A 24,630-nucleotide genomic window follows, 5' to 3' on the forward strand; every position below is an offset into this window, starting at 1 on the left:
AACAACAGTCACCCACCCTCCGGATCCCTGTCCCACTTTCTCTGCAGACCTCATCCTTGCCTTACATCCGCTTCCTTCTCTTTATTGCGTATTTCCCCACTAGCAGCAAGCTCCACAAGTGCAGCAAGTTTTAGGCCTTTGGTTCTTGCCGCATTCTCAGCAACTGACCAGTTACCCGTTGCTCATTTCATCGACAGGGCCCTTATGAAAAGCCGCTGTTACTGAAACAAGCGGCACCGGAGAGGATCTGCCCTGTTGTCATGACTTTCCTAGGGCACGTCTGGTTCTTGGTGGCCAGGGAGACCCTGGTGGGTACCGAGAACAGGCTGGCTTTGGAAAGCCCATTGAGCAACAGAGGCGAGGAGGATGGTTCTGATGTGGATGCTGGGTGGGGAAAGCTGCTCCTTTTTAAGCAAAACACCTCCTGGAGCTTTCTAGCCTCGGTGAAATACTTTTTTTTCTTTTTAAAGAAAAAAATTTATTTATTGACATAGAGAGAGAGAGAGAGAGCACAAGCAGGGGGAGAGGCAGAAAGAGAGGCAGAGGGAGAAGCAGGCTCCCTGCGGGGCTCGATCCCAGGACCCTGGGATCATGACCTGAGCTGAAGGCAGATGCTTAACCGACTAAGCCTCCCAGGTGAAATACTTTTTAATGAGCAATCACAGCCGAGACAGTCCGTGGCTCCACATTCATCCAGTGAGAGGGGAGTATGTCTCTGGGTCCACTTCTGCCTCCTGTAGCCCTATCTCGTGTCCGCACGGGGCCTAGCCCAAGGTGGCCCTCCTGGGCTTAGCTACTTGGCCTCCAGCCTTCAGTCCTTTGCTTCAGCCTCCGGGGAGGTTCTGCTGGCTCCTTCAGGGCTCCTGTCATGGGTCCGTCGGCTGTCTGTTTAGTCTATGCGAGTCCCTGGGTGAGCCGGGTCAGAGTTGGTCGAGGGCATAGGCTCGTGCTGTACTGAGGGCAGCTTCCAGGTCAGCAGTGGTTCCGGTGCCCTGGGCGACCACCTGAGAGCCCCAGGCCTTGCCCCCCATGTGGCTGCATACTGCCAGTGCCCAGGCCTCTGCTGTGAAGGCTGGCGTGGCACTCTGGGGACAGAAACAGAAGCGGCAGGGATGCAGGGCAGCCCTGCCCACCACCATCCACTCCACCTGCCCTCAAGAGTGGCATCATGGTGACTAGCTGGGTACATGGTAGGGGAATCAAGTAAGGAGATGGGAGAGCACTGGGCTGGGAATGTGGATGGAGGTTAATGAATGTCTGCTACTTGTTTGCAAGGGATGTGTGGCCTGGAGGGAGGGTGGTGGTAATTAGGGGAGCTCATGATGCCTTCTCTGGTCGGGGGGTGTGGTTAGGGCTAAGAGATGGCCCTATCCTCGTTCTGGGGTGTCCCCATTGATACCCTCTACCCTGCCTTGGAGCAGTCAAAGGCGTGGAACCACAGAGCTAGACCGGAATGGGTGGCGGGGGGCAGGGGGGGGTTGCTCTCCTCCGTCCCTCACCGGGGTCACCTGACAGGCACACAGCACGCGCCCCAGTGGCTGGGGGCTGAGGAGGAGCACAGAGGTGCCAGGCACCCGCTCACACAGCTGCCGCACCACTTTCACCAACACCTGCGCAAGGGAGGGCAGATGGTGACCCTGCCGTTCTCTGGATTCCCAGCTGCCTCCCACTCAGGACTCTCCTCCTCCCGGACCCTGGGGCCACCCCCCCCAGCCCCAGAGCTCACTGAGAGGGACTCGGCAGCAACTGTGTCCACAATCAGGGGCCCCTGTGAGTGCCGCTGCAGCAGCTCCTGGGTTTTCTGTGTAGCCTGGGGGGGGGGGGCAGGAAGGACGGCAGGGGCATCAGGCGGGAAGGCAACGGGGCCCCCCCTCCACACTGAGCCCCAGTCCAGAAATCCCCACCCCCAGCCAAGATCTTCGGCTTTGAGCAGAAGTGCCAGTGGCTCTGCCTCGAATGGCCTGTGTCCTCCCTCTCCCCACCCCCCACCTCTTCCCCTTTCGCCACAGCTCCAGGCCCCCACAAATAGGCCATTGAAGGTGAGGGCCTAAGGCTGGAGCCCAGATGGACGAACCGAGGCTGGGGGGGGCGGGGGGAGGAAGCCGGATCCAAAGTCAAGGAGTAATGCAGGCTGAATGGCCTTATCAAGTCAGTCGGCTTCCTGGAGGGAGAGTCTGAGCCAGACTTGAGAGGTGAAGGAGAGGCACAGTTTGGCAGAGAGGGAAGTGGGGGGATGGCCTGGTGATGGTGCCCAGTTGGCGGGGGAGGGAGGAGCTGCCCCCGCCACACGAGGCCCGGAAGCTTCTCAGTGTGCGTGCTGCAGCGTCTCTGACCCTTGCTGGCTGTCAGCTGAACCTCCTCTTACCTGGCCCAGCTCCAGCTTCCGGAGGGCCGTGTTGGCACGCCGCTGCAGCACCTTCAGTGCGGCCTGCAGTTCCCGCCGCTGCCACTGGGGCATCACGGCCGTGTCCACCGCCTACCGCCAGAAGCCTATGAGCCAGGCCCTTCCCTGGGCCACGGACTCTGAGGCGGGGGGAGGGGGGGAAGACATCACCCCCCCCACCCCCACCCCCTGCAGACCAACATCGAGGCCAGCTGGAGTCCAGCAGGAAGCCTGGGGAGTGACAGGAAGGGTCTGGGGAGGCACGGGGAGGGGAAGAGGACCAGGAGAGGGTGGGGAGCAGCTCTGTGGTAGGGGTGACCCTCACATCAATAAGTCGTCCCATGTCCTTGGAGAGTCTCTGAGCCGCCACCACATCCTGGCTGCCCCGACTCAGCCGCTCTGTGGCAGCTTCGACCTCCTGGGCCAGGCTCTGGCCCACCTCTCGGGCCTGAGGAGATGGAACAGGATGCTCGGGGCTGCTCGGCTTACTTTCACTTCCCCAGCACAGGGGCTCTCAACTTATTGCTAGTCGGGGCCAAACTAGAAATACTGAACCATCAGGACCAATCAAGGCAGCAGATAATCACGCCAGGGGCCAGCAGCTGGCACGGCCCCATCCGCACACCTGTGCGGACACTGCTTCTGCTGCTGGTGTCCCCTAGCCTGAGAGTGTCAACTGTGTGCCCCCCCCCAATCCAGTGGCCTCCTGGACCCTGCTGGCACGCCAACCTGCTGGGCCTGCTCCCCAGTGACGGCCAGCAGGCGGGTGGTGCCCTTGGTGAGCTGGCGCTCTGCAACGATGACCAGGTCCCCTATAGCCCCTGTGCGCAGAAGGTGCCTGAGGGCAGAGGGAGGGACAGGGAAGTCAGTGGGAACGCTGGGATAGGAAAGAGCAGCCGAAGCTCCGAACCAGGGGCTGATGGCTCCAGACACTAAAGAAGGGTGAGGATCCGGGGGCCCCGGGTCAGAAAAGGCAGGCAAGAGTGACTCACGTCCCACAGCACAGCTCCACAGAGGTCTGCAGTGCAGCTCGGGAGGCTGGGTCCAGCGCACGGGCCACAGGCACCCCCACTGACACCACCCGCACAGGGTCTGGGTATACCTGAGGGTGTACGGGGACAAGTCTGTTAACCAGCGCGCGCGCGCGCGCGCGTGTGTGTGTGTGTGTGTGTGTGTCAGGGGGCAGGTGATCTTCACCAAGGGGGGGTCCCCAACTCACCTCATCCAGAGAGCGCAGGCCAGGGACACGGGCAGTGCATGCCAGGGCCACGTCCTCCATGTACACTGGCTCGTCCTGCCCCACGGCGTCTTGCACAGTGCCTTCCACTGCCCGGAGCTGTTCTGGGGTCAGTGGAGCCTGGTGGGGTGGGGAGAAAATGGACAGACTGACAGGTCAGTTCCATGCCTCTAACTGATGCGGTAAGAGGCAGTAAATGTTCACGGACTATCCTCAGGTGCTAAAGCAGTGGCTGGCACATAGCGGTGCTCACTCAACCTTGGTGGAGCAGACAATTCTTTTCCTTAGTGGGGCCTGCTGGCAACTGCAGGCCTTTCATTAGGCACTAAAAGTTGATGAAGAAACGAACACGCTCTTCTGTACCGAGGGAGCTCACAACAAGGGGTGGCCCAACGGAAGAGAAACCCGGGATGGGCGGATGCGGGAGCAAGGGCGGAGCCCGTGGCGTGGGGAGGAAAGGGAGCCAGGGTGGCAGGGAAGGGAGGGCAGCTCAGTTGGAGCAAGGAGGGCTTGCGTGACAGCAGCAACAAGGAAGCTGGGTGGCTGGAGGTGGAAGGAGGGCTCTGGACACTGTCTGGCTGCCCACCCCCTCCCCAGTGCACAAGGAGCCTGAGGGCAAGAGCCACGGCCTCACAGTGAATGAGTGACAGGGGGCCCGGGTCCTAGGACTGGCCAAACCCCCCTGCCACCTGACCACCTCTCTGTAAGCCTGCCGGCTCACCTGAAGCCTCTCCGTGCCCCGCTCACCTGGGTGGCCACGTCAAAGCGCAGCTGCTCGGGACTGAGACAGGAACCTCGCTGCTCCGTGCCAGGGCCCAGGGCCTGCCGCAGCGCCCAGCTGAGCAGGTGGGTGGCTGTGTGCTTCTCCATACAGCCTAGACGCCAGGCCTGAAACACTGTTGTCACCCAGGAGCCTGGGGTGTGGGGAGAGCCCAGAGGCTGCAGGATATCCTGAGTATCAGGGGTGCGGTCCTTACCTCATCCACGTGTAGCTGCACCTGGTCCCCCACCTTCAGGCCCTCAGGGGCCACAGCCTCGTGTAGGATGAAGCCTCCACAGACCTGGGCCCGGGCCACTGGGAACAGCACATCCTGGGGAAGGGCGGGGGGCCAAGGCACTGGAGTGACGTAGCTCTTCCCTCCCCTTGGCTCCCTTCCCAGCTCAGGCCCGCCATGGGCAGAAATTAACTTGTGTGTGTGTATGGGGGCTCACCTCCTGGCCCACCCGCACCAGGTAGCCTCGGTCTGAAGCCTGACCCCCCTGTTCAGCATAGAAGTTGGTTTTGTCCAAGAGGAGGCCACAGCGCTGGCCCTTCCCCACAGAGGCCACGGCTGTCCCGTCCTCTGCATACAGCTGGAGCACCTGGGCCTCACAGGTGCTGAACTCTGCCAGGGAGAAGCATGGTTATCAGTGCTAGGCAGGGCTGTGGGAGCCCGGGTGTGGGTCTGTGCCTTACTTGAAGGCAGCAGGCACGGGGCTGGGGAGGACGGGGCACTTTCAGGCGCCACAGCGACCCCTGGGGGCTACCCCAGGGAATGCCCAGAGCTGGGAGCGCCCATTGCAGACAACCCTCCCTATCACCCCCACGTACACCTGTGGCCACCAGCCTCGGTCCAGCCTCTCACCATAACCCCCGCTGGGTCGCAGGGAGTAGCTGTACTTGGGACTGTCGTCAGTTGGGGGCACCCCTCGGCGCTGCAGCTCCCCCAGTGCGTGGACATTCAGCTGCAGTCCCTGCTTCTGAATGGGCTCGGCCTGCCGTGACCCGTGCTGCGGGATGGGCACATGCGCATGGAAGGGGCATGTGTACGGTGCAATGGGACCTGAGCCCCCCCAGAGCCCTGTCCCTGCCACACAGCTATGTGCACCCTGCCCTCCCCTTGGGAATAAGCCGTCAGGGCTTGGCTGGCTGCTAGAGACCCTGGACTGGCCAGTGAACCACCCAACAGGCAGGGTCTCGAGGTCAGGCCTCCCTCCCACCCCTCACCCACTGCTGCCCTTGGAGGTCCCCTCTCTAGGACGCTGCGCTGGCCTCTCACCTTCTGCTCTGGCTTAGCCCACTGCACTAGTGTTCTCTCCAGGCCTCGGGGACAGACCCTACCTCAGCCTCCTGTTGCCCTTAATAGTTGCAGCTCCTCCCCCAGGAACTCAGGGCTGGGGAAGGGGTTGTCCCAACAGAACCCTGGGCGGGGGTGCCCCAGCCTGTACCTGGGCCTCCTCCTGGGCCAGCCGTGCCAGCCCAGCCGAGTCCAGCTGCACCCCTTTCTCCTCCAGCATCAACTCCAGCAGGTCCAGGGGGAGCCCCAGGTTCCCAGACAGTGATAAGGACCAGGCCACTTCAGCTTTGAGGAAGGAAGACAAAGGGTGTTCACGGGGGAGGGGCATGATAGACCGAAGAGGAAGGAATGGGGGAGAAAGAAGGGCCAGGGCTTTTCTAAGCACACAGAAGCCACCGGATGCCAAGCACAAGTGTCCCCGCCCTACATCAGGTGGGTCCAGGAGAGGGGTTAGGCTTCAAGCTCTAAGGCTATAGGGTACTCCTTTGTCATCTGTCATTTCAGAGGCGAAGGGAAGCTCATTCTAGGCATGAAGCCAGCCTTTGAAAGCAAGGACTGGAGGCAGGGCCAGCTGGGGAGTGGGGAAGTGGGGAGGAGCAGGGTGGTGTCCAGCTACAGAGAGGTCTGGGTGCTGGAGACAGTGCAGGGAGAGGGACATGGGGGGAGGAGGGTGTGGATGCTAGGCATAGGCCTGCCCTGGCTCACCTAAGTGAGGCCCTCACACCTTGGCTAGGCACCTCACTCACCAGGGAACAGTTCAGAAGGCCCCAGGCGCCTCAGGGTCCGATCGATGATCCGCCGACCCCGCTGCAGGGAGGCCAGGAAGGCTGCCTCATCCTCTGACACCAGGTTGGTTATCTGAACGGGGGCAGGGCAGGACTGGAGCTAGGCCTCCTCCGAAGGACAGCCGCTCTCCACCTGTCTCGTCGGCTCCTCCCTCCCCATCTGGAGCCAGTACCTGGGCTGAGTTCTTCTGTAGTTCTGGATAAGCATCCCCCTGAGGGAGGTAGATGGCTGAGAAGTGTGGAAGGCAACCTACCCACTCTGCACCTCCCCACCCTGGGCCTCCCTGAGGACACCTGCCTTGGAAGCTCAGCTCAGGCCAATGGATGGGGAATGGACCCAAATAGGGAATACAGGCAGAAGGGGGTCCCAAACTTAAAGGCTCAGCCTTCAGGCAAGGAGACCTCCTGAGGGCTCCCTGCTTCTCGTATGCAATCCCAGCTTTCTCAGCCCCACAGGACCTGGACTGGACATTTAGGGTGGGGAACCTAGGCTGGGGGCACTGTCTGGGCTCAGCTGCAAGCTTCCCGAGCACCCAGGGAGGCCCAGAAGAGGTAGCTCTGCCCTCACCAGGGTCTCCACCACTATAGGAACCAGGCTGCCTAGGAAGCCAGGCGGTGCCCGCAACACCTCTGTAGAGAATCGCACAGCTCGACGGAGGATCCGACGAAGAACCAGCCTGGGGGGTTCAGAGGCCAGCTATGAACCCCCAGTCACCCTTGGTCAGCAGTATGGAGAGTGGGGAGGGCAAGGTCCAGGGTGTGTGCTCTCATCCCGGAGCCCTTGCCCTTTTCCCACTCCTCCTGCCATCTCAACCCAACCCACCTCTCTATCCCCTTCCTTCCTCTCCTCTGCAACCCCCCAGCAGCCCCTGCCTCTCTCTGTAGCCCTTCCAGACTCACGGGGCGCCCGACATTCCAGGGTAGACGCCATCAGCGATGCAGACACTGAGCGTGCGGATGTGATCGGCCACCACGCGGTATGCCATGTCTGTGCGCCCCTCGTCTGCTGCTCCTACCCGGCCCAAGTAAGGGGGTGCCCTGCAACCCTGGCAAGTGGGAGACAAGGAGACATGGCTGCTGGCCCTGCCTGACGTGGCCCAGGTGGGGTGCTCTTCATCAGCCCTAGAGCATCTGTCCTCACCCCTAAAGCCGACTACATCTGGACCGTCCTAGCTGGAGAAGCTTCCAACATGAAAGGGAGCCAGGCCCTGCCCTCCTGGGGCCACATTCAGCATTAACTATGACCGCAGCTGTGATCACGTACTGAATTTCTGCTATCAGAATGGGGTGGGTGCTTGAAGGATGCATTGTCTAATATCCAAAACATCCTGCTCTGGGAGGTATTACTAGCCTCGCTTTTAAAAGGAAACGGAGGCCCAGAGGAGCTAGCTGAGTGCCACAAGGCCATGCAACACATCAGAGCAGATCTGAGATCTGAGGCTGGCCCATCTGACCCCAGGTGCTCTCCGCTGCCCACACCCACTCCTCCAGCCTCTATGCGGGGGCGGCGGGGGGAGGGTGTAAGCTGTGCCTACATGTAAGTGCTCCAAAGCACATGCCCGGTTCATCCAGCTCCACACCTAGAGCTCCACCCCTGTCTCTTCCCAGAGCTTCCCCCTCCCCATGAAGAGTCCTGCCACTCACCACATTGCTCGAGTCAAAAACTAGAGAGCAGGCCTTGACTTTTATTTCCCTTCCCCATCCTATCGATCACTGGGGCCTTCTGTTCCTCTGTCTGTGAGATCTTTCAGATCAATTACTCTTCTCCAATTCCACAGCTACCAGTCTAAGCCAGGCCCTGTTGTCTCTTCCATGGATGATGAAATAGCCTCCCAGCTGGTTTCTTAGCTTCTTCTCAGTCTCCCTCCAGCCCATCCTCCACACAGTAACAAGAGTGGCCTTTAAAAGTGTCAATCAGATCATGGCCCTCCCCATCTCAGAACACTTCTCACCACACTTAGAAAAGCGCCACTTTGGACTTCAAGGCCCCACAAGGTTGACTTCTGCCTTCCTTTGTATGGTAGACAGTTTGCAAAAATGGCCACAATCCTTTCCTTTTCTGTGTGCATGCCACTTTACAACGTGACCACAGCTGCTTCCCATCCAGGGATAGAATCTAATTTCTCCACCCCTTGAATGTGGGCTAGCCTTGTGACTTGCTTTGGCCAACAAAATGAGGCGGAGATGACACTGCTCTGAGCCTAGGCCTCGAGAGGCCTCGTGTGCTTCTGCTCTCCTTCTTAGAACCTTGCTGAGCTGTGATGTGATGTGAACAAGCCCCAGCTAGCCTGCTGCTTGACACAGCATGGTCACTCCCAGTGACCCAAACAGCTAGCCAGCCAGCCCATCCTCAGAAGTAGAACTGCCTAGCAGCTGACTACAGATGTATGAATGAACTCAAGAAAACCAAAAGAATGACCCAATGAAGCCCAGCCAACATTGCTGGCTCACAGACTCATACGCTAAATAACTCACTGTTATTTAAACCACAAAGTGTTTGGTGGTTTGTTACACAGCAAAATCTCAGGGACACATTCTCCAGCTATATCCCATGTGATTCTTCTTTAGCTAGCTGGCCACCTTTGTATTCCTTTCCTGCCTCAGGGCCTTGGTATCTGCTGTCCCCTCTACCTGGAATGAGCTTCCTGGGGCTGGCTCCTCCTCTTTCAGGTTCCAGCTCAGAGATCATCTGCTTGGTGAGCCTTCCCCAAATACTTGGTCTAAGATTCCTCTGTACCCAAGTCCTCTCCTAGTTACTATTACCCACCATGTTTACTGCCTGGTCACAATCTGCAATCTTGTTCAAATCTGCCATCTTGTTCTTTAATACATTTACTTATTATTTATCTCTTAGGCTACAATGTAATTTCCACCATCTCTTTTCTGTTTACTGCTGTTCTCCTGTATCAAGCACAAAGGACTTCACCCAAAGTAGGCACTCAAAACATATTTTTTGAATAAATGAAGGAAGGAAGGAGTTAGGGGCAATTATCAGGTAATAAACATGAACCCTACCCTCATGTTTGACCTTGGTATCCTTGGTTGATCACTGTTTCCACATGCAGGTACATGCAGAATTCTCAACAAAAATGGAAAGCAATAGCTTCTGGAAGGGAAGAGGCAGGCTCACCTGGTGTATGGCACTGAGCAGCGGGGAGAAGAGGTCAGTGTCGTAGGTGGAGCGTGCGCCCTGCAGCACAGCCACCAGCCTTTCCAGGCCCATTCCTGTGTCCACATGCCGCTGGGGCAGGGGCTGCAGGCTTCCATCTGCCTCTCTGGCCAGGGAAGGTGTGCAAGGTGAGGCCCCACACAGGATTACAGGGGTGAGGCAGATGCCCAAGTGCAGTGGAGGAATGAGGAGGGGGCTGACAGTGGGAGGAACCAGAAGGCAGTATCCACCCCTCCCCACCAAAGGCAGACAGCGATGGCCTTGGTTCCTGTATGTACTTTCTCATAAAGGGTGATCTCCACTCTCACCACTACCTGGGCCCTTGCCTGGACCCACACATCCCCTTTCTGGGACAGAATTCTTTGCCCTGAGGAAAAGACAGGTCAAGGCTGGAAGAAAATCTTAGAGATCACGAAGCTCAGCTTCATCATGTGATCAAAGAGCAAAGGCCTGAGAGCAGCAGTGACTAGTTTAAAACTGTTATAAGCATAGTCAGTTGGGCATCTGACTCTCGGTTTCAGCTCCGGTCATGAGGTCAGGGTCGTGTTATCAGGCCCTGCACTGGGTTCCGTGCTGAGCATGGGGCCTGCTTGGGATTCTCTCTCTCTTCCTCTGTACCATTCCCCCCACCACCCCCGCTCCTGTGTGCCCTCACACTCTCTAAATAAGTAAATAAATACAAACTGTTAAGAGCACAGACTAGGGTTAAATCAGTTATTATGTGGAAAGTATTCACAAATGTGCCTGGCACACAGTAAACACCATTTAAGTGTTTGTTTTTTATAAGAAATGGATCAAAGTCTCCTGACTGCTACCTTCTCCAATTCTGGCCAGGGATGTTCCTCCTGCTTTAGCACCCTATTACCTGTTGTGTTGAATGAAGACCAGATTCCAAAGCTCCACCAGCTGGGGGGCTCCCACCCTTCCAGCGAGGTCATAGTGGATCTCGGTACAGGGCCCACAAGGGCCAGTGTCCCCCATCTCCCAGAAGTTCTCTTGGGGTCCAAAGGAAAGCACATGGCTGGCAGGCACCCTGAGGAGAAAGCCAGGCGAGTGGTGGGGAGACAGACAAGCCTGGGAGCCAGAACCCTCTCAGCCGTGAGAGCCTCTCCAGCAAGCTCAGCAAGAGCGGAAACAGGGCTGACCCCAGTCTCCTAGGATACACCGAGATTCTGAGGACTGAAGCTGGTACTATTTGCCGGTCCTCTTGCCCTCCAGAAACGGACATAATGGGCTGAGGCAGACTTACCCTAAGCGGAGCCAGATGTCCCTGCTCTCCAGGTCTGGGTCCAATCCTGCCTTGGGGTCACCACCAAAGTAGGAGACCCAGAGCCTGTCCTGAGGGATCCCATAGACCTGAGTCAGCAGTTCCCAGGCCATGCTGCAAGCCTCCTCCTGCAGGGGAAACCCACATGGGGTGGGAGGAGGAAAATGGGTGAGAAGAGGGCCCCACTGAAGCGCCAATCAAGCCACATTGAGTTTCAGCCCTCAACTTAAGACAAAATTCCACTGCCCACCTCATTTCGAGAACAAACCATTACCATTTCTGCTTGAGTTTTTTTTTCTCCTCCCCCTCTTCTAAATCCTTTATTTCAAGTCCCATCCTCTCCATGAAATTGTCTTTCCACCCTAACCTGGGCTGATTTCTAACTCCTGCATTTTAGTGTTTCTGCCTGACCATTTATTCATACAGTTACTGATTAGCCATTAGGCAAGCAGCACAGTCCTGGCCCTCAAGGAGCTTACAGTCCAATTAGGGAAGTGAAACACATTCATACCATACATGTTCACCTAGCACTTTCCCTCTGTGTCCACTATGAGTCCTGTCTACACAGACACTAGGAATGGAGACAGGACTAATCTTGAGCCCCTTCTTGGTTGACCACTGACGCTTTCTTAACTCCAGGGCTTCCTGGAGACTTACCTTAAAATATTCACCCCCAAAAGCCCAGTTGCCGAGCATCTCGAAGAAGGTATGATGGGAAAGGTCTCGGCCCACATCCTCCAGGTCGCTGTGGCGTCCTCCAGCCCTCACACATTTCTGGCTGTTGGCCACACGTCGGAAGCCTGCCATCTCGCTTCGCGGATTCACAGTGCCCAGGAAGATTGGCTTGAACTGGAAACGCATGAAGGTCCCAGTTCTCATTCCCTCAGTAGAAGGGAGAGGTGGGGAGTGGGGTGTTCAGACTGAAGGCTGACTGTGCCCCTGAGAGTGCCGTGCATGGCCAACGGGGCAGGGGCAATCTGGGAGCCTGGGGGCACCTATCTCTGGTGTGTGTGGAGCAGACAATGGGTCAACAAATCATGAAACAGAGACGCTCTGCTAGTAAATTAGGCAAGGTAAAAGGAGGAGGAATGTGTTGGTGGCTGGAAACAGGGCACTGATTGGCTTCATCCTCCATTTCAGCTTCTTCAAACCACACCCAATAACCTCTGGGTATAAATCCGAGACCACAGGGCATGTCTCACAAAGTCAGCATTTAACAGCCTTTAAGGTTAATCTACTCCCTCATCCTCGCCCATTTTACAGATGAAGACAAATCTAGAGAGTAAGTGGTGCTCAAAGTCAAAAGCTTAGAGAACACAGTCTAGCCATACTAAGTACTCAATAAACATTTATTTAATGAATCAGTTATCTTTATTTAAAGCATGAATAAATGAAGCCAGACTTTCCTCACCACTCTTCCCCCATAAAACTCCACACCCTCCATTCCTGGACCTAAAACTCAATCCAAACCCTTAAGTTCCCAAGTGCAGCCTTCCCCAAGCCCAAACACGTGCCCGCAAACAGCCTAACCACGAACTGCCCTTTCCCCAGAGGGCATGAGCTCCGCCCCTCGCTTCTTTTGCCCAATCCCGCGGCGCCTTTCTCCCTGCAAAAAAATCACAAACTCCGCCCCCGATCAGAGTGGCTCAGCCCCCACCTGGTTCATGCCCGCATTGACGAAAAGCAAACTGGGGTCGCCGCGCGGCCGCACGGAAGCGGACGGCACTAGCCGGTGGCCATGGCGGTCCCGAAAGAAGTTCAGGAAGGCGTCGCGCACGATCGTGGCCTGGGCTGGAGGGGGCTCGGATGAGAAAGGCCGACGGCTGGAGCTCCCCCATGGGGGCGACCTTCGAATGGCCCGCCTCAGTCGCCCGGCGGCAGCTGCCATCGATACCGCCATCTTAGCTCGGGGCAGTGACTTCACGGGGTCAAAGGGCACCGCGGGGATAGACGGTGACGTGGAAAGGAAGCCGCGCGTTTCCTACAGCGGCCCCTGGCGGTGGGAGGACTGAAGGCAGCCTCTATCGTCCGGGTAGAGTGAGTGGGAAGAGGGGACTTCAGCAGGAGTAAGGCCAGCTGGCCTAGCACAGCTGCCTGGCAGGCAGTAGGCCCTTAATTCTTTCATCATTAAACAAATATTCATTTAGGGGGCGCCTGGGTGGCTCAGTCGTTAAAGGTCTGCCTTCGGCTCAGGTCATGATCCCGGGGTCCTGGGATCGAGCCCCGCATCGGGCTCGCTGCTCGGCGGGAAGCCTGCTTCTCCCTCTCTCACTCCCCCTGCTTGTGTTCCCTCTGTGTGTCTCTCTCTGCCAAATAAATCTTTAAAAACAAAACAAAAGGATTTAAACAAAACAAAAAGATTTTATTTATTTGACAAATCTTTAAAAACAAAACAAAAAGGTTTTATTTGACAGATAAATCTTTAAAAACAAAACAAAAAGATTTTATTTATTTGACAGAGACACAGAGAGAGAGGGAACACAAGCAGGGGGAGTGGGAGAGGGAGAAGCAGGCTTCCCTCAGAGCAGGGAGCCCGATGCGGGCCTCGATCCCAGGACCTTGGGATCATGACCTGAGCTGAAGGCAGACGCTTAACGACTGAACCACCCAGGCGCCCAAATAAATAAAATCTTTAAAAAAAAAACCCAAAACACACAAATATTCATTTAGAGCCTACTAGTGCCAGGCATTGTTTTAGGCCCTTAAGGTGTATTAGTTACAACTTTAACAAAAATCCTTGCTCTCCAGAAATCTATACTGTAGTAGTAATTGTTATGTTTATTAATTTTGCAGGGTTACAATTGGAGTTGCAGTGAGCAGGCATGGATTCAACTTCATTGGTGTGTGCGTGTGTGTGTTTGTGTTTCCAGGCTGAGGGAAGAACGCAGAGTGCCAAGAGAGGTAATATCAGCATTCATTCAAGAAGCATTCAATAAATATATATTGAGGGGCACCTGGGTGGCTCAGTTGATTAAGCATCTGCCTTCCGCTCAGGTCGTGATCCCCGGGGTCCTGTGTGTGTGTGTGTGGGGGGGGGGTCCCTACTTAGTGGGGAGGCTGCTTCTCCCTCCCCCTGCTCCTTCTCTCTCTCTCACTCTCTCTTAAATAAAATCTTTTAAAAAAATATATATCGATTATCAACTATGTGCCAGGCACTGTTCTAGACAATGCCCTTTGCCCTTGGCATTGGAAATGACCGTTTTTTTTCTTAGGGACCAAAGCAGGCCCTTTGGAACAGGAGTCTAGTGGAGACTGAAGCCAAACAGCATCTGCTCCATTATTAATTGCTTAATAACATTTGGTCTTTAAATTTGCCTGGGGATTAGAGAGAATCCAGGTTGTCAGGGCAAGATGAAGCTGCTGACCAACAGCTGCAGAGATTTCTCTCTCTCTCAGCTTCCCAGTGCCCTAGGGTTTTATATGCTTTACATTAGGGTAAGAGAGATACCTGCTCCACGTCCTGCTTCTGTCTTTTTCTCCATGGTGACAGGTGTGACCGTGATGCCAACACAGGCCCTTGTGGGTACAACCCAGGTCCTCATGGGGCTTCTCATGATAACCTCTGCTCTTGGTTTGGGAAATTTAAGCAGGTTAAGAAGAGACATCGCCAAGGTTAAAGCCCAACAGGGGCAGCAGAGCTGAAATCAGTGTGTTCACCTACAAGGCCTCAGCCATCCGCGTGGGCTCTTTTGATCATTCTTTATGAGTTATGTTATTTAAGGACTTCTGAAACATGGTTTCCTTGGGAAATGTGTATTCTTTTTTGGACTTGAGTTTCTATAGCAATGGTGAATTGTCAACTTTGTATTCTGACAGAGCACATAGCATCTATCCCATGATCCTCTGTTTCTTCCCTTGCCCACGTAAATTAAAAGAGTTGTTTTGAAAGTGTGTTTTGCCTGTTACGGTTTTTCCAGTGTTTTTGGAACAGGAACCCAAAGCCAGATGGGGATTTCTGTGAGATTGATGATCTTGAGACAAGACTGTGAAATTCTTCCCCAAACTGAGATGGGAGTGTTTTGCTAGAGAAACCTAGCTGGGGCCTCTAACCAATACTGATGTCAACTTTCTTTTTCAGATTTTTTTTCAGAAACTTTTTATATTAAAGTAGGAACTCCATGTTTTTAAAGATTTTGTTTATTTATTTTAAAGAGAGAGCATGAGCAAGGCAGGGGGAGGAGCAGAGGGAGAGTGGGAGGGAGAGGGAAAGAATCTCAAGCTGACTCCATGCTGAGCACAGAGCCTGACCCGGAGCTTGATCTCATGACCCTGAGATCACGCCTGGAGCCAAAACCAAGAGTCGAACACTTAACCAACAGCCACCTAGGCGCCCCAGGAACTTTTTGTTTTTAGACTAACATGGAAATAGTGTGGAGCCATGCATTTTTTTTCCCAAACAGCTTTACTGAAATATAATTCACATACCCTACAATTCACCCATTTTACATGTACAATTCAGTGACTTTCAGTACATTCACAGAGTCCTTATCTGTTACCATAATCACTTTCACAACACTTTCATTGCCCCAAAAGAAACCTCATGCCCTTTAGCCGTTAACCACCCCCAGCCCTCTCATCCCTAGACAACTACTAATCTACTTTCTGTCTTTGTAGATTTGCCTATTCTGAACATTTCATATAAATGGAATCACATAATATATGGTCTTTTTTACCTGGCTTAGTTAGCATAATGTTTTCAAGGTTCATCCATATTATAGCTTGTGTTGTGGACTTTTAGAAATTCATTTCTTGAGTTCTCTGTTTGAAGAAGGGTTTTTCCTCCATCTTACTATTTTGTCCCTGCCATTAAAAGATGATCATTTTCTTTTCTTTAAATGTGGTATTCTCTGGTAAGTCAGTCTCTTTTTTTCCCCAGGGAAGCCAAGTGGTTCTTTTAGGATTGTGATGTATCTATTCTGATTTACCACTGTCCTCGGATGAGGAAGTGAAGCTTAAGGTCCGCAGCTTCTCAAGATAGATATGTGTGGAGAGAACTCACCAGACTGGGAAGTTACCGACCTGGGAAATTCTCTCTGAAGTACTTATGCCTTTGTATTTGTAAGAATTTCATTTTGGGGGGCACCTGGGTGGCTCAGTTCTTAAGCATCTGCCTTTGGCTCAGGTCATGATCTTGGGGTCCTGGGATCGAGCCCCTCATCGGGCTCCCTGCTCAGTGGGGAGTCTGCTTCTCCCTCTCCCTCTGCCCCTCCCCGTTTGTGTTCTCTCTCTCTCAAAAAAATAAATAAAAATCTTAAAAAGAGGGGCGCCTGGGTGGCTCAGTCTTTGGGTGTCTGCCTTCGGCTCGGGTCATGATCTTGGGGTTCTGGGATTGAGCCCTGCATCAGGCTCCCTGCTTGGCGGGAGGCCTGCTTCTCCCTCTCCCACTCCCCCTGCTCATGTTCCCTCTCTCGTTATGTCTCTCTCTTTCAAATAAATAAATAAAATCTTAAAAAAAATCTTAAAAAGAATTTCATTTTGGGGTTTAAGATCCAAATTGAGTCTGTTTCCTGGGAGCTGTTCAGCTGGGTTTGGGCACTGCCTTCCCTGGGTCTGGGATTGCCCTTGTGTTGTTTGACTTACTTACTTTGGCAGGTCCAAGGCATCCATTCTTTGTGCCTTCTCTTTTCACCTTATTCATGAGAAGCAACGCCCTTACTCTGGAAATGGAAATGGTCCTTCCTGATTTCCCCATTGGCTTTGAGAGCAGGAACCTGAGGTCAGTGATGCATTCTGTCCGGGACTGATGGTCAGAGAAGACACAAGGGAATTTTTACCCTTACTGAGCACAGGGAACTCAGCTTTGGGAACTTCCCTTATCATAAAAGCTGTATTTTAGTGTCGAGGTTAAAAGTTCAACCTATAAGAGGTATTCCTAGTTTTATTTATTTCTTTATAGCTTTGCCTTATCTGGATTTTGAAAGCAACATTTGTCAAACTTCAGTATGCATAGGGACTTCCTGGGATCTTGTTAAAAATGCAAACACTGATTCAGCAGGTCTGGGTCAGCTCGAAATTGTGTATACCTAGCAGGCTCCTAGGTGAAGCTGCTGCTGCTCCTAGCCTACTAGACCATACCTTGAGTGACAAGACTGTGGTAGAGGACTCGTGGGAAGAATCGGGACACAGACTTTTGCTTGGGGCGAGGTCATAGGGTTTGGGTGCTCCCGGGCTCTCCCCTTTCTCTCTGAGCGAGTGGGTGGAGCCAGGAGCTCCTCGTGCGCATGCATGCTCGCTCTCACCCGCTCCAGCTCGGGTCCACGTGAGGGTGGTGTCTGCGTCCTCCTGTTGCTAAGAGACGCGGAGATTGAGGGGAGCGGCGGCGGGGGGATGGGAGCCGAGCGGAACCGAGCGGAACCGAGCGAGGGCATGGGGGCACGGGTGGCGGGGCTCCACGGATGGAAGCCTCCTGGGATCGGGAATTCAGCAATTAGTGGACCCTCAGGGTCTCAATGACCGCGTTTGTCCTTATGCATTTTGAAAGTGATTACATTTTAAATGGTTATATATAAGTACCTACCTATTTTCGAGTTGCCTCTTGGCCAGGAAGATCTAAATAAAATATTTTCTATCTGGCCCTTTGGGACAAAAAAAAAAGCCCAACCCCTGTGTTAGAGGTGGTTTTTCTTTTTACTATTTTTTCCCCCTAAATCACATAATAAAACACAGATGTAGAAAAGTCAACCAAACCCGGGCGCTTGGGTGGCTCAGTTGGTTAAGCGACTGCCTTCGGCTCAGGTCATGATCCTGGAGTCCCGGGATCGAGTCCCGGGATCGAGTCCCGCATCGGGCTCCTTGCTCGGCAGGGAGTCTGCTTCTCCCTCTGACCCTCTTCCCTCTCGTGCTCTCTCTCTCTCATTCTCTCTCTCAAATAAATAAATAAAATCTTAAAAAAAAAAAGTCAACCAAACCAAATGTATAGCTTAGTTATTAGAAGGCATACATCTTTGTGTCCACAATCCAGATCGCAAAATAGAACTTTGCAGCAACCCCAGGAGCCCTCTGGACTCTTCCCCCTCCCCAACCACCTTCCTCCTTCCAAAGGTGACCACTGCCCTGACTTTCATAGTAATCGCGATTTGGGGAATCTTTATAGTTTTATCACCCCTTAGATGTATCACATCCTTAGATGTATTTTAAAAAGCTTACTTGAAATGCATTTTCAGTCTTTTTTATTTGTGGATTCCCTCCTAATCTCCTTCTTTTTCTTACAGTGTGTAGAATTTTTCACAGTCTGTTTTTGCTGACTACATAGTCAATGTTCAACTCGTTTAACATGTTCTCCTGCCCTCTCTTATTTTAATCCAGTTAGCACGTGGATCCAGAATGGTAATCAGACACAGGTTTGGATCCCTTTGGCAAGACTCTACCTGGTATACTCTTTCACCAGAGGGCACACTGATGTCTGGTTATCTATCTATGATCTTCAGAGCGACATATCCAGGATGTCTATATCTGTTAATTCACTGAACAGAGCAACATGGTGATATTCACATTCTATCATCTCTTTTTCATTTATTAGTTGGAATCTTTCTAAAAAGAGATGCTTCCTCTAATCTTTTTTTTTCACCAGTGGTACAGTGCATGGAGAAAAGGCAGGATAGGTGCTCGATTTTTCCCCATTGAGTTATCAGTGTTTAAGATAATGAATTTATTTCCTATCACCCTTCAAAGGTGACTTTGTATTATATTTTTCAGTATAATTATGAACTCATGAACTGCAGCATATTTGATGGTTTCATTCCTTTGCAATTATTATCTCGGTTAAAACTCAGATTGTCCCATCTTTCCTCAGTGGGAACCCCTTTGATTTGACTTCCGAGTCCTTTTGTCATGACCCTGGTAGTCATTGATAGGTTTCTTGCTTTCTGTTATGACATGATATTTCTGGCTCCCATTGTACATTTCTTGTCTTAGACTTGGAAACTGCTGTTTCCAAAAGTCCTGGTTACTTTTAGTGGGAAATGATATTTCCAAACTACAAACTGGCTGCTAGGGATGCTCATTGCTACTGGGTTGGTCATTGTTTCTAGGTTTCTATGGAGGACAGAAATAGGAAGAGTATCTATTTACAGATAAAATGTTCCATCAGAGGGTTTTTTGTTTTGTTTTGTTTTTTTAAGGGAGAGTGAGCAGGGGAGGGGAGGAACGAGGGGGAGAGGGAGAGAGAGAATCTGAAGCAGGCTCCACACCCAGCGCCGAGTCTGATGCAGGACTCCATCTCACCCTGAGATCATGACCTGAGGTGAAATCAAGAGTCAGAGGCTTAACCAACTGAGCCACCCAGGCGCCCCTCCATTAGAAGGTTTTAAGCACAGGAGTGACATGACCTGATTTAAGGTTTTGAAAGAGCATTCCATTGTGAGAGGATGGACTATGAGAGCAGGAGGGGGAGGCAGGAATGCCTATCAGGATGTTGTTTTTCAGGAGAGAGGTGCTGGACAAGACTGAAGCAGCAGAGACAAGAAGTGCTTGGATTCAGGCTATATGTAGAGACAGCTATATGTGCTAATGGAGGGGATGCAGGGAAGGAGGGAAGAGACTCAGTTCTAAGTTTATGACCTGAGGAACTGGGCGCGTGGTGGGTGCCATTCACTGGCACAGGGAAGCTTGCAGAAGGAGCCGGTCTGTGGAAGGGAAGACAAGAGTTTGCTTTGGGCATATTAAGTTTAAGTTCGGACATCTTAGTGGACGTGTCACTCAATGGGTATAAAAGTCTGGAGTGCAGAGGCAAGTCAGAGCTGCAGCTATAGATTTGGGAGTCACTAGTACATCGGTGGTCCTGGATGAGATAAGACCACCTGACGGAAGAGCGAGATGAAGGAGCAGCAGAGAGGGTCTGTCCTCAGCTGCGTCCTGGGGAGCTGGAAGAGGAGAGTCCTGCAGGGGAAGCCTGAGGAGACACTGGGGTCAGGAGGAAAACAAGAAAGAGGGTGGCCACGCCGAAGCCTCAAACAGAGGAGACGATGTTCAAGAAGGTGGGAGCGGCCAGTTGTATCGAGTGCTGCTGAGGGTTGGGCAGTGGAGACCCGACCGGCCGACTGAGCGAGGCTGGAGAAGGTTCAGTGGACGGGTGGGAGGGAAAGGCCGAGGCGGTGAGAGGGGCGGGCTGAGAAGGCGGACCCAGGAAATACGGGCAATTCTGTAGGAAATTGGCAGGGAAGAGAAGCAGAAAAAAAAAGTAGAGGCTGGAGGTGGCTGTGGGCTCAAGAGACCGTGTTTCTTTCTTTGTGAGAACAGCCACATTAAGACTTGTTTGTGTGCAGATGGATATGATCCAATAGAGAGAAGAAACCGATAAAGCCAGAGAATGAGAGGATTATTGCGGCAGCAGAGTTTTTAAGCATTTGAGGAGATTGAAAACCTCACTACGAAGGGGAGACATAGGCCACAGCCAGGAGCTGTGACACTCCTTCTGTTATACTCAGGGACGGAGGTCTGGGTGCCGACGCCAGTAGGCCGGTGGAGGTAGGGCTGGGAAAGCGAGGGAAGACCCATCCTCCTGCGTCTCCTTCCCTAGTGAACATGTAGTAAGTGAGGAGATGAAATTGCTGCCTTGAAAAAAAGCTCCTTTAAAAAAACGAACATGCATTTGATTCTTTTTTTTTTTTTTTTTTAAAGATTTCATTTATTTGAGAGAGGGAGAGAGAGAGAGTACACACCTAGCAGGAGTGGGGGCCAGGAGGGCCAGACGCGGGGCTTGATGCAGGGCTTGATCCCAGGACCCTGAGCCAAAGGCAGACGCTTAACCCACTGAGCCACCCAGGTGCCCCTGCCTTGAAAATCTCCTTGAAGGAGATTTAGGAAAGTGTAGTAGATTAGCTGACACTATTGGCTGCCCATATAAGATTTAAGGTAAAAATAACTTTTTTGTGACTCTAGGGTCACAGATGGTGACTAGATTTATTGTTGGTGATCATGTATATAAATATCTCAATGTATACAGATGTTGGAATCATTATGTTGTACACGTGAAGCTAACACAATGTCACATGTCAATTATACCTTAATAAAAACAGAAAGATTTGGGGGTGCCTGGGTGGCTCAGTTAGTTGGGCGTCCGGCTCTTGGTTTCGGATCAGGTCATGATTTCAGGGTCCTGCAGTTGAGCCCCGCATGGGGTTCCACACTCAGCAGGCAGAGGAGTCTGCTTGAGGATTCTTTCTCCCTCTTCCCCTCCCCTCAAGCACGCTTGGGAGTATGCACTCTCTCTCACAAATAAATAAACAAATCTTAAAAAAAAAGAGAGAGAGATTTGAGGTCATGGATTTAAACTGAGACTGGTCAACACAGTGAGATTTTCTCCGTCTATGCTTAGCTGCTTAGGTGCAAGCCCAGAGCAGATGGATCATTGGGCATAATTAGGGCTGGGGTTCTGCTGAGTGTGATGGAGGGAGGGGGGCAGACACGAGTAAGGTGTTTGCGGGGAACTGGTTCAAGGCCTATACTTTGTTCAGTATTCGAGTTCTAAACCCTATCTGTACAGGCGCTCATCTCAACCAATAGCTTTAGTTGGCATTATTTCCCCAGTCTTGAAACACAAACCTTAAACAAAAACATGATATATATATATATGTGACTCCTCCCTCTCTTCTTCCTTTGGAAGCTTGTTGTTATTTTTTAAAGATTCTATTTATTTGAGAGAAAGAGAGAGAGAGAGAGAGAGCATTCACACATGCAGGGGGAGAGGCAGAGGGAGAGGGAGAAGCAGGCTTCCCGCTGAGCAGGGAGCCCCACCCTAGCCTGAGTCTGATCCCAGGACCCTGAGATCATGACCCCAGCCAAAGGCAGATGCCTAACTGAGCCACCCAGTCGTCCCTGGAAGCTTTGGTTTTTTTTTTAAGGTGGAGAAAAGGGACAAGAGACTCTCAGCCTGTAACATTTAAAAGTTATGTTAAAGTGATAGTATATTATCTTTGAAGAATGAAGACAAAATACAATTTCAGATAAAAAGGAGGAGAGCTTATCATCATTAGACAGCACCGCAAGGAAATTCTTCTGGCTGAAGGGGAATCCTCCCTGATGGGAAGTTGAGTCTTTAGGTAAAGGAAGAACACCGGGATTGATAACTATGGATAAATATAAAAGCCCATCTTTTTTTTTCAATTTATTTAAAAAAACATTTAGCCATTTAAAGCAAAATAATTTTGTAATTGTGTCATTCCATTTATTGCTCCTGTCCCATTATGTTATGTAATATCTGTGTCATACATATGGTTATAACATAAAGGATGGGCGTGGTAGTGGAACGATACAGTTGCAAAGTTCTTACATTTTCTAAGGAGCAGAATAATATTCACCCTAGGTGGACTCTGGATAGTTAAGGATATATATTAAAATCCTTAGAGCCACAGTTCTTTAAGTGTGATTCAAAGACTTTGGGGGATCCCGGAAACTCATTCAGGAGGGCTGCGGGGTCCTCCTTTTTCCAACAAGCTATGTTTATAAGGCTGCATTCTTCTTCTTTTTTTTTTAAGATTTTATTTATTTATTTGACAGAGAGACAGACAGCGAGAGAGGAAGCACAAGCAGGGGGAGAGGCAGAGGGAGAAGCAGGCTTCCTGCAGGGGGAGTGGGAGAGGGACAAGCAGGCTTCCCGGTGAGCAGGGAGCCCCCGATGTGGGGCTCCGTCCCAGGACCCTGGGACCATGACCTGAGCCGAAGGCAGACGCTTAACAACTGAGCCACCCAGGCGCCCCTAAAATATATTTTAAAAATATATTTTTTCATAAAAACATGTTAACATGAAAATATTTAAATATTTAAAAAATTTTCAGTTTAATTTCATATGTCTGTATATCTATGTCTGTCCCCCGTAAAAGGTCTTTGGGGATCTTCAGTACTTTTTAGGAGTATAAAGCGGTCCTGAAACCAAAATGCTTGATAATGGCTGTTGCAGAGCCAACACTCAAAAATAATGCAATGCGTAGCATTATTCACAATAGCCAAAAGGTGAAAACAATCCAAATGTTCATGAGGGGAGGAATAGATAAACAAAATGTGGTGTATACATACAATGGAATTATGACTCTGCCTTAAAAAGAAATGAAGTACTGATACAAGATACCATGTGGATGATCCTGGAAAACGTTATGCTAATTGAAAGAAGCCAAACACAAAGGGCCACATACTGTATGATTCCTTTTATATGCAATGTTCATGGTAGGCAAATCCAGAGAGACAATGCAGACTGGTGGTAGCCAGGTGCTGAGGAAGGGGAGAATAGGGAATGACTGCCTCATGGGTATGGAGTTTTATTTTGGGAAGATGGAAATGTTTTAGAACTGGATAGAAATTGTGGTCCCGCAACATTGTGAATGCATTAAATGTCACTGAAGTGAACATTTTATTTATTTATTTATTTACTTATTTTATTTTTTTTTAAAGATTTTTTATTTATTTATTTGAAAGAGGGAGAATTTGAGAGAGAGCACATGAGAGGGGGAAGGGTCAGAGGGAGAAGCAGACTCCCCGCCGAGCAGGGAGCCCGATGTGGGACTCGATCCCGGGACTCCAGGATCATGACCTGAGCCGAAGGCAGTCGCTTAACGACTGAGCCACCCAGGCGCCTGAAGTGAACATTTTAAATGGGTTAACTTTATGTGATGTAAATTTCACTTCAATAAAAAAAAAGAATAACGTAACAAAGTATAGATAAAAAGCCAGTGGAGGGGGCGCCTGGGTGGCTCAGTCCGTTAAGCATCTGCCTTCGGTTCAGGCCATGATCCCAGGGGCCTGGGATCCAGTTCCATCAGGCTCCCTGCTCAGTGGGGAGCTTGCTTCTCCCTCTCCCCCACTGCTCCTGCTCTCTCTCTCACTCTCTCTTTCAAATAAATAAATAAAATATTACAAAGAAAAGAAAAGAAGAGAAGGTATCAAAAAGAAAAAGCCAATGGAGAAGTTAAAATGGAATTATAACAATGTAGTTCACTCCAAAGAAGTGCAGCTCATGAACTATTTTTGATAGCAAGAGTAAGGGGTAGAAAAGGCTTTAGAAAAAACCCTAAACAAAGAGAGTCTAGGTTATGGTAAGCCTGCCAAAGTGTTTAGGAGTGGAGTGGAGTGTCCTGATATTTGCAACTTTGAATTGCATCAGAAATAGAATGGATTCATTGATGGATGTGATAGATGTGTGGTATGGGGATAGGGCACATACAGACAAATGTTAACAATTGTAGAATCTCTTTGTATTTGAAGTCGATATGAGTATCTCTTTGTATTTGAAGTTGTCATGATCTTTTCTTGGGGGAAAAGGTTATTTGTCTTGGGGAAGGTTTCTTGCGAAGGAGTGAGAGTCCTTTAGTGAATGGGGCCCCGAGAGGCCGAGAGGACCCCTCCAACAGTGCAGAGGCCTCAGGGGGAAACTGGGGGGGACCAGCTGGCCTGGAACCAGGACCCTGGAGGCACCTGGGTGCTGGGGTGGGACAGGAAAGAGTAAAACGATCAAGGGGCCCAGGTATGGAGAGTGGGAAAGAAGGAGGGCAATTAGAATCTCCCTTTGAATGTCCTTGGACAAGGAGATTACATCTATTACTTACTGGTTTTCCTGTTGTCTTAGGCGCTTAAAGCTCAAGAGAGCCAAGATTAGCAATGTGAGCTAGTACAATTCAGCTGACCACTTGGGCAGCATTTCCAAATGGCAAGATAGTACCGGGGCTCAGGGTTAGGTTCTCAGGATTACGACACCAGAAATGAAAACATCTGAGTGCCCCGTGTGTGCCCAGATCCTGCCTGC

General features: G+C 51.5%; 2 protein-coding genes and 1 long non-coding RNA gene across 5 annotated transcripts in view; 2 read left to right on the forward strand and 1 right to left on the reverse strand.

Moving 5' to 3' along the window:
* Positions 1–449: 449 nt before the first annotated feature.
* On the reverse strand, positions 450–12,798 carry AARS2 (alanyl-tRNA synthetase 2, mitochondrial). 3 transcript variants are annotated; one of them, XM_073905022.1, is made up of 22 exons: positions 12,556–12,798; positions 11,556–11,747; positions 10,881–11,026; positions 10,497–10,664; positions 9,593–9,605; positions 7,363–7,508; positions 7,031–7,139; positions 6,636–6,674; positions 6,424–6,535; positions 5,829–5,962; positions 5,246–5,390; positions 4,833–5,005; positions 4,598–4,711; positions 4,368–4,508; positions 3,603–3,740; positions 3,376–3,485; positions 3,113–3,221; positions 2,709–2,831; positions 2,366–2,476; positions 1,727–1,810; positions 1,500–1,610; positions 450–1,085 (listed from the first exon to the last, which is right to left on the reverse strand). In XM_073905022.1, exons 1-22 carry the CDS (start codon positions 12,796–12,798, stop codon positions 921–923), a joined length of 2,826 nt encoding a protein of 941 aa, XP_073761123.1. In that variant the 3' UTR covers positions 450–920. The 3 variants fall into 3 exon arrangements, with proteins under 3 accessions (XP_073761123.1, XP_025746430.1, XP_025746431.1); XM_025890645.2 differs by having other exon boundaries at positions 9,593–9,737; XM_025890646.2 differs by lacking the exon at positions 6,636–6,674 and having other exon boundaries at positions 9,593–9,737.
* Positions 12,722–14,786, forward strand: LOC141374798 (uncharacterized). Its single transcript, XR_012381922.1, has 2 exons — positions 12,722–12,851; positions 13,692–14,786. It is a non-coding gene; the product is annotated as an uncharacterized lncRNA (long non-coding RNA).
* Positions 14,787–19,861: 5,075 nt separating this feature from the next.
* The window catches only part of SPATS1 (spermatogenesis associated serine rich 1), a 45,089-nt gene continuing 40,320 nt past the window's right edge, over positions 19,862–24,630 (forward strand). Inside the window, exon 1 of the mRNA XM_073904930.1 lies at positions 19,862–19,873. Within this exon, the coding sequence (XP_073761031.1) occupies positions 19,862–19,873 (12 nt within the window). The remainder of the gene's footprint in view (positions 19,874–24,630) is intronic.

This window comes from Callorhinus ursinus, unplaced genomic scaffold (genome assembly GCF_003265705.2).
Source record: "Callorhinus ursinus isolate GAN/ISIS: 27379988/994484 unplaced genomic scaffold, GSC_fseal_2.0 scaffold22, whole genome shotgun sequence".
NCBI classification, from domain to species: Eukaryota; Metazoa; Chordata; class Mammalia; order Carnivora; family Otariidae; genus Callorhinus; species Callorhinus ursinus.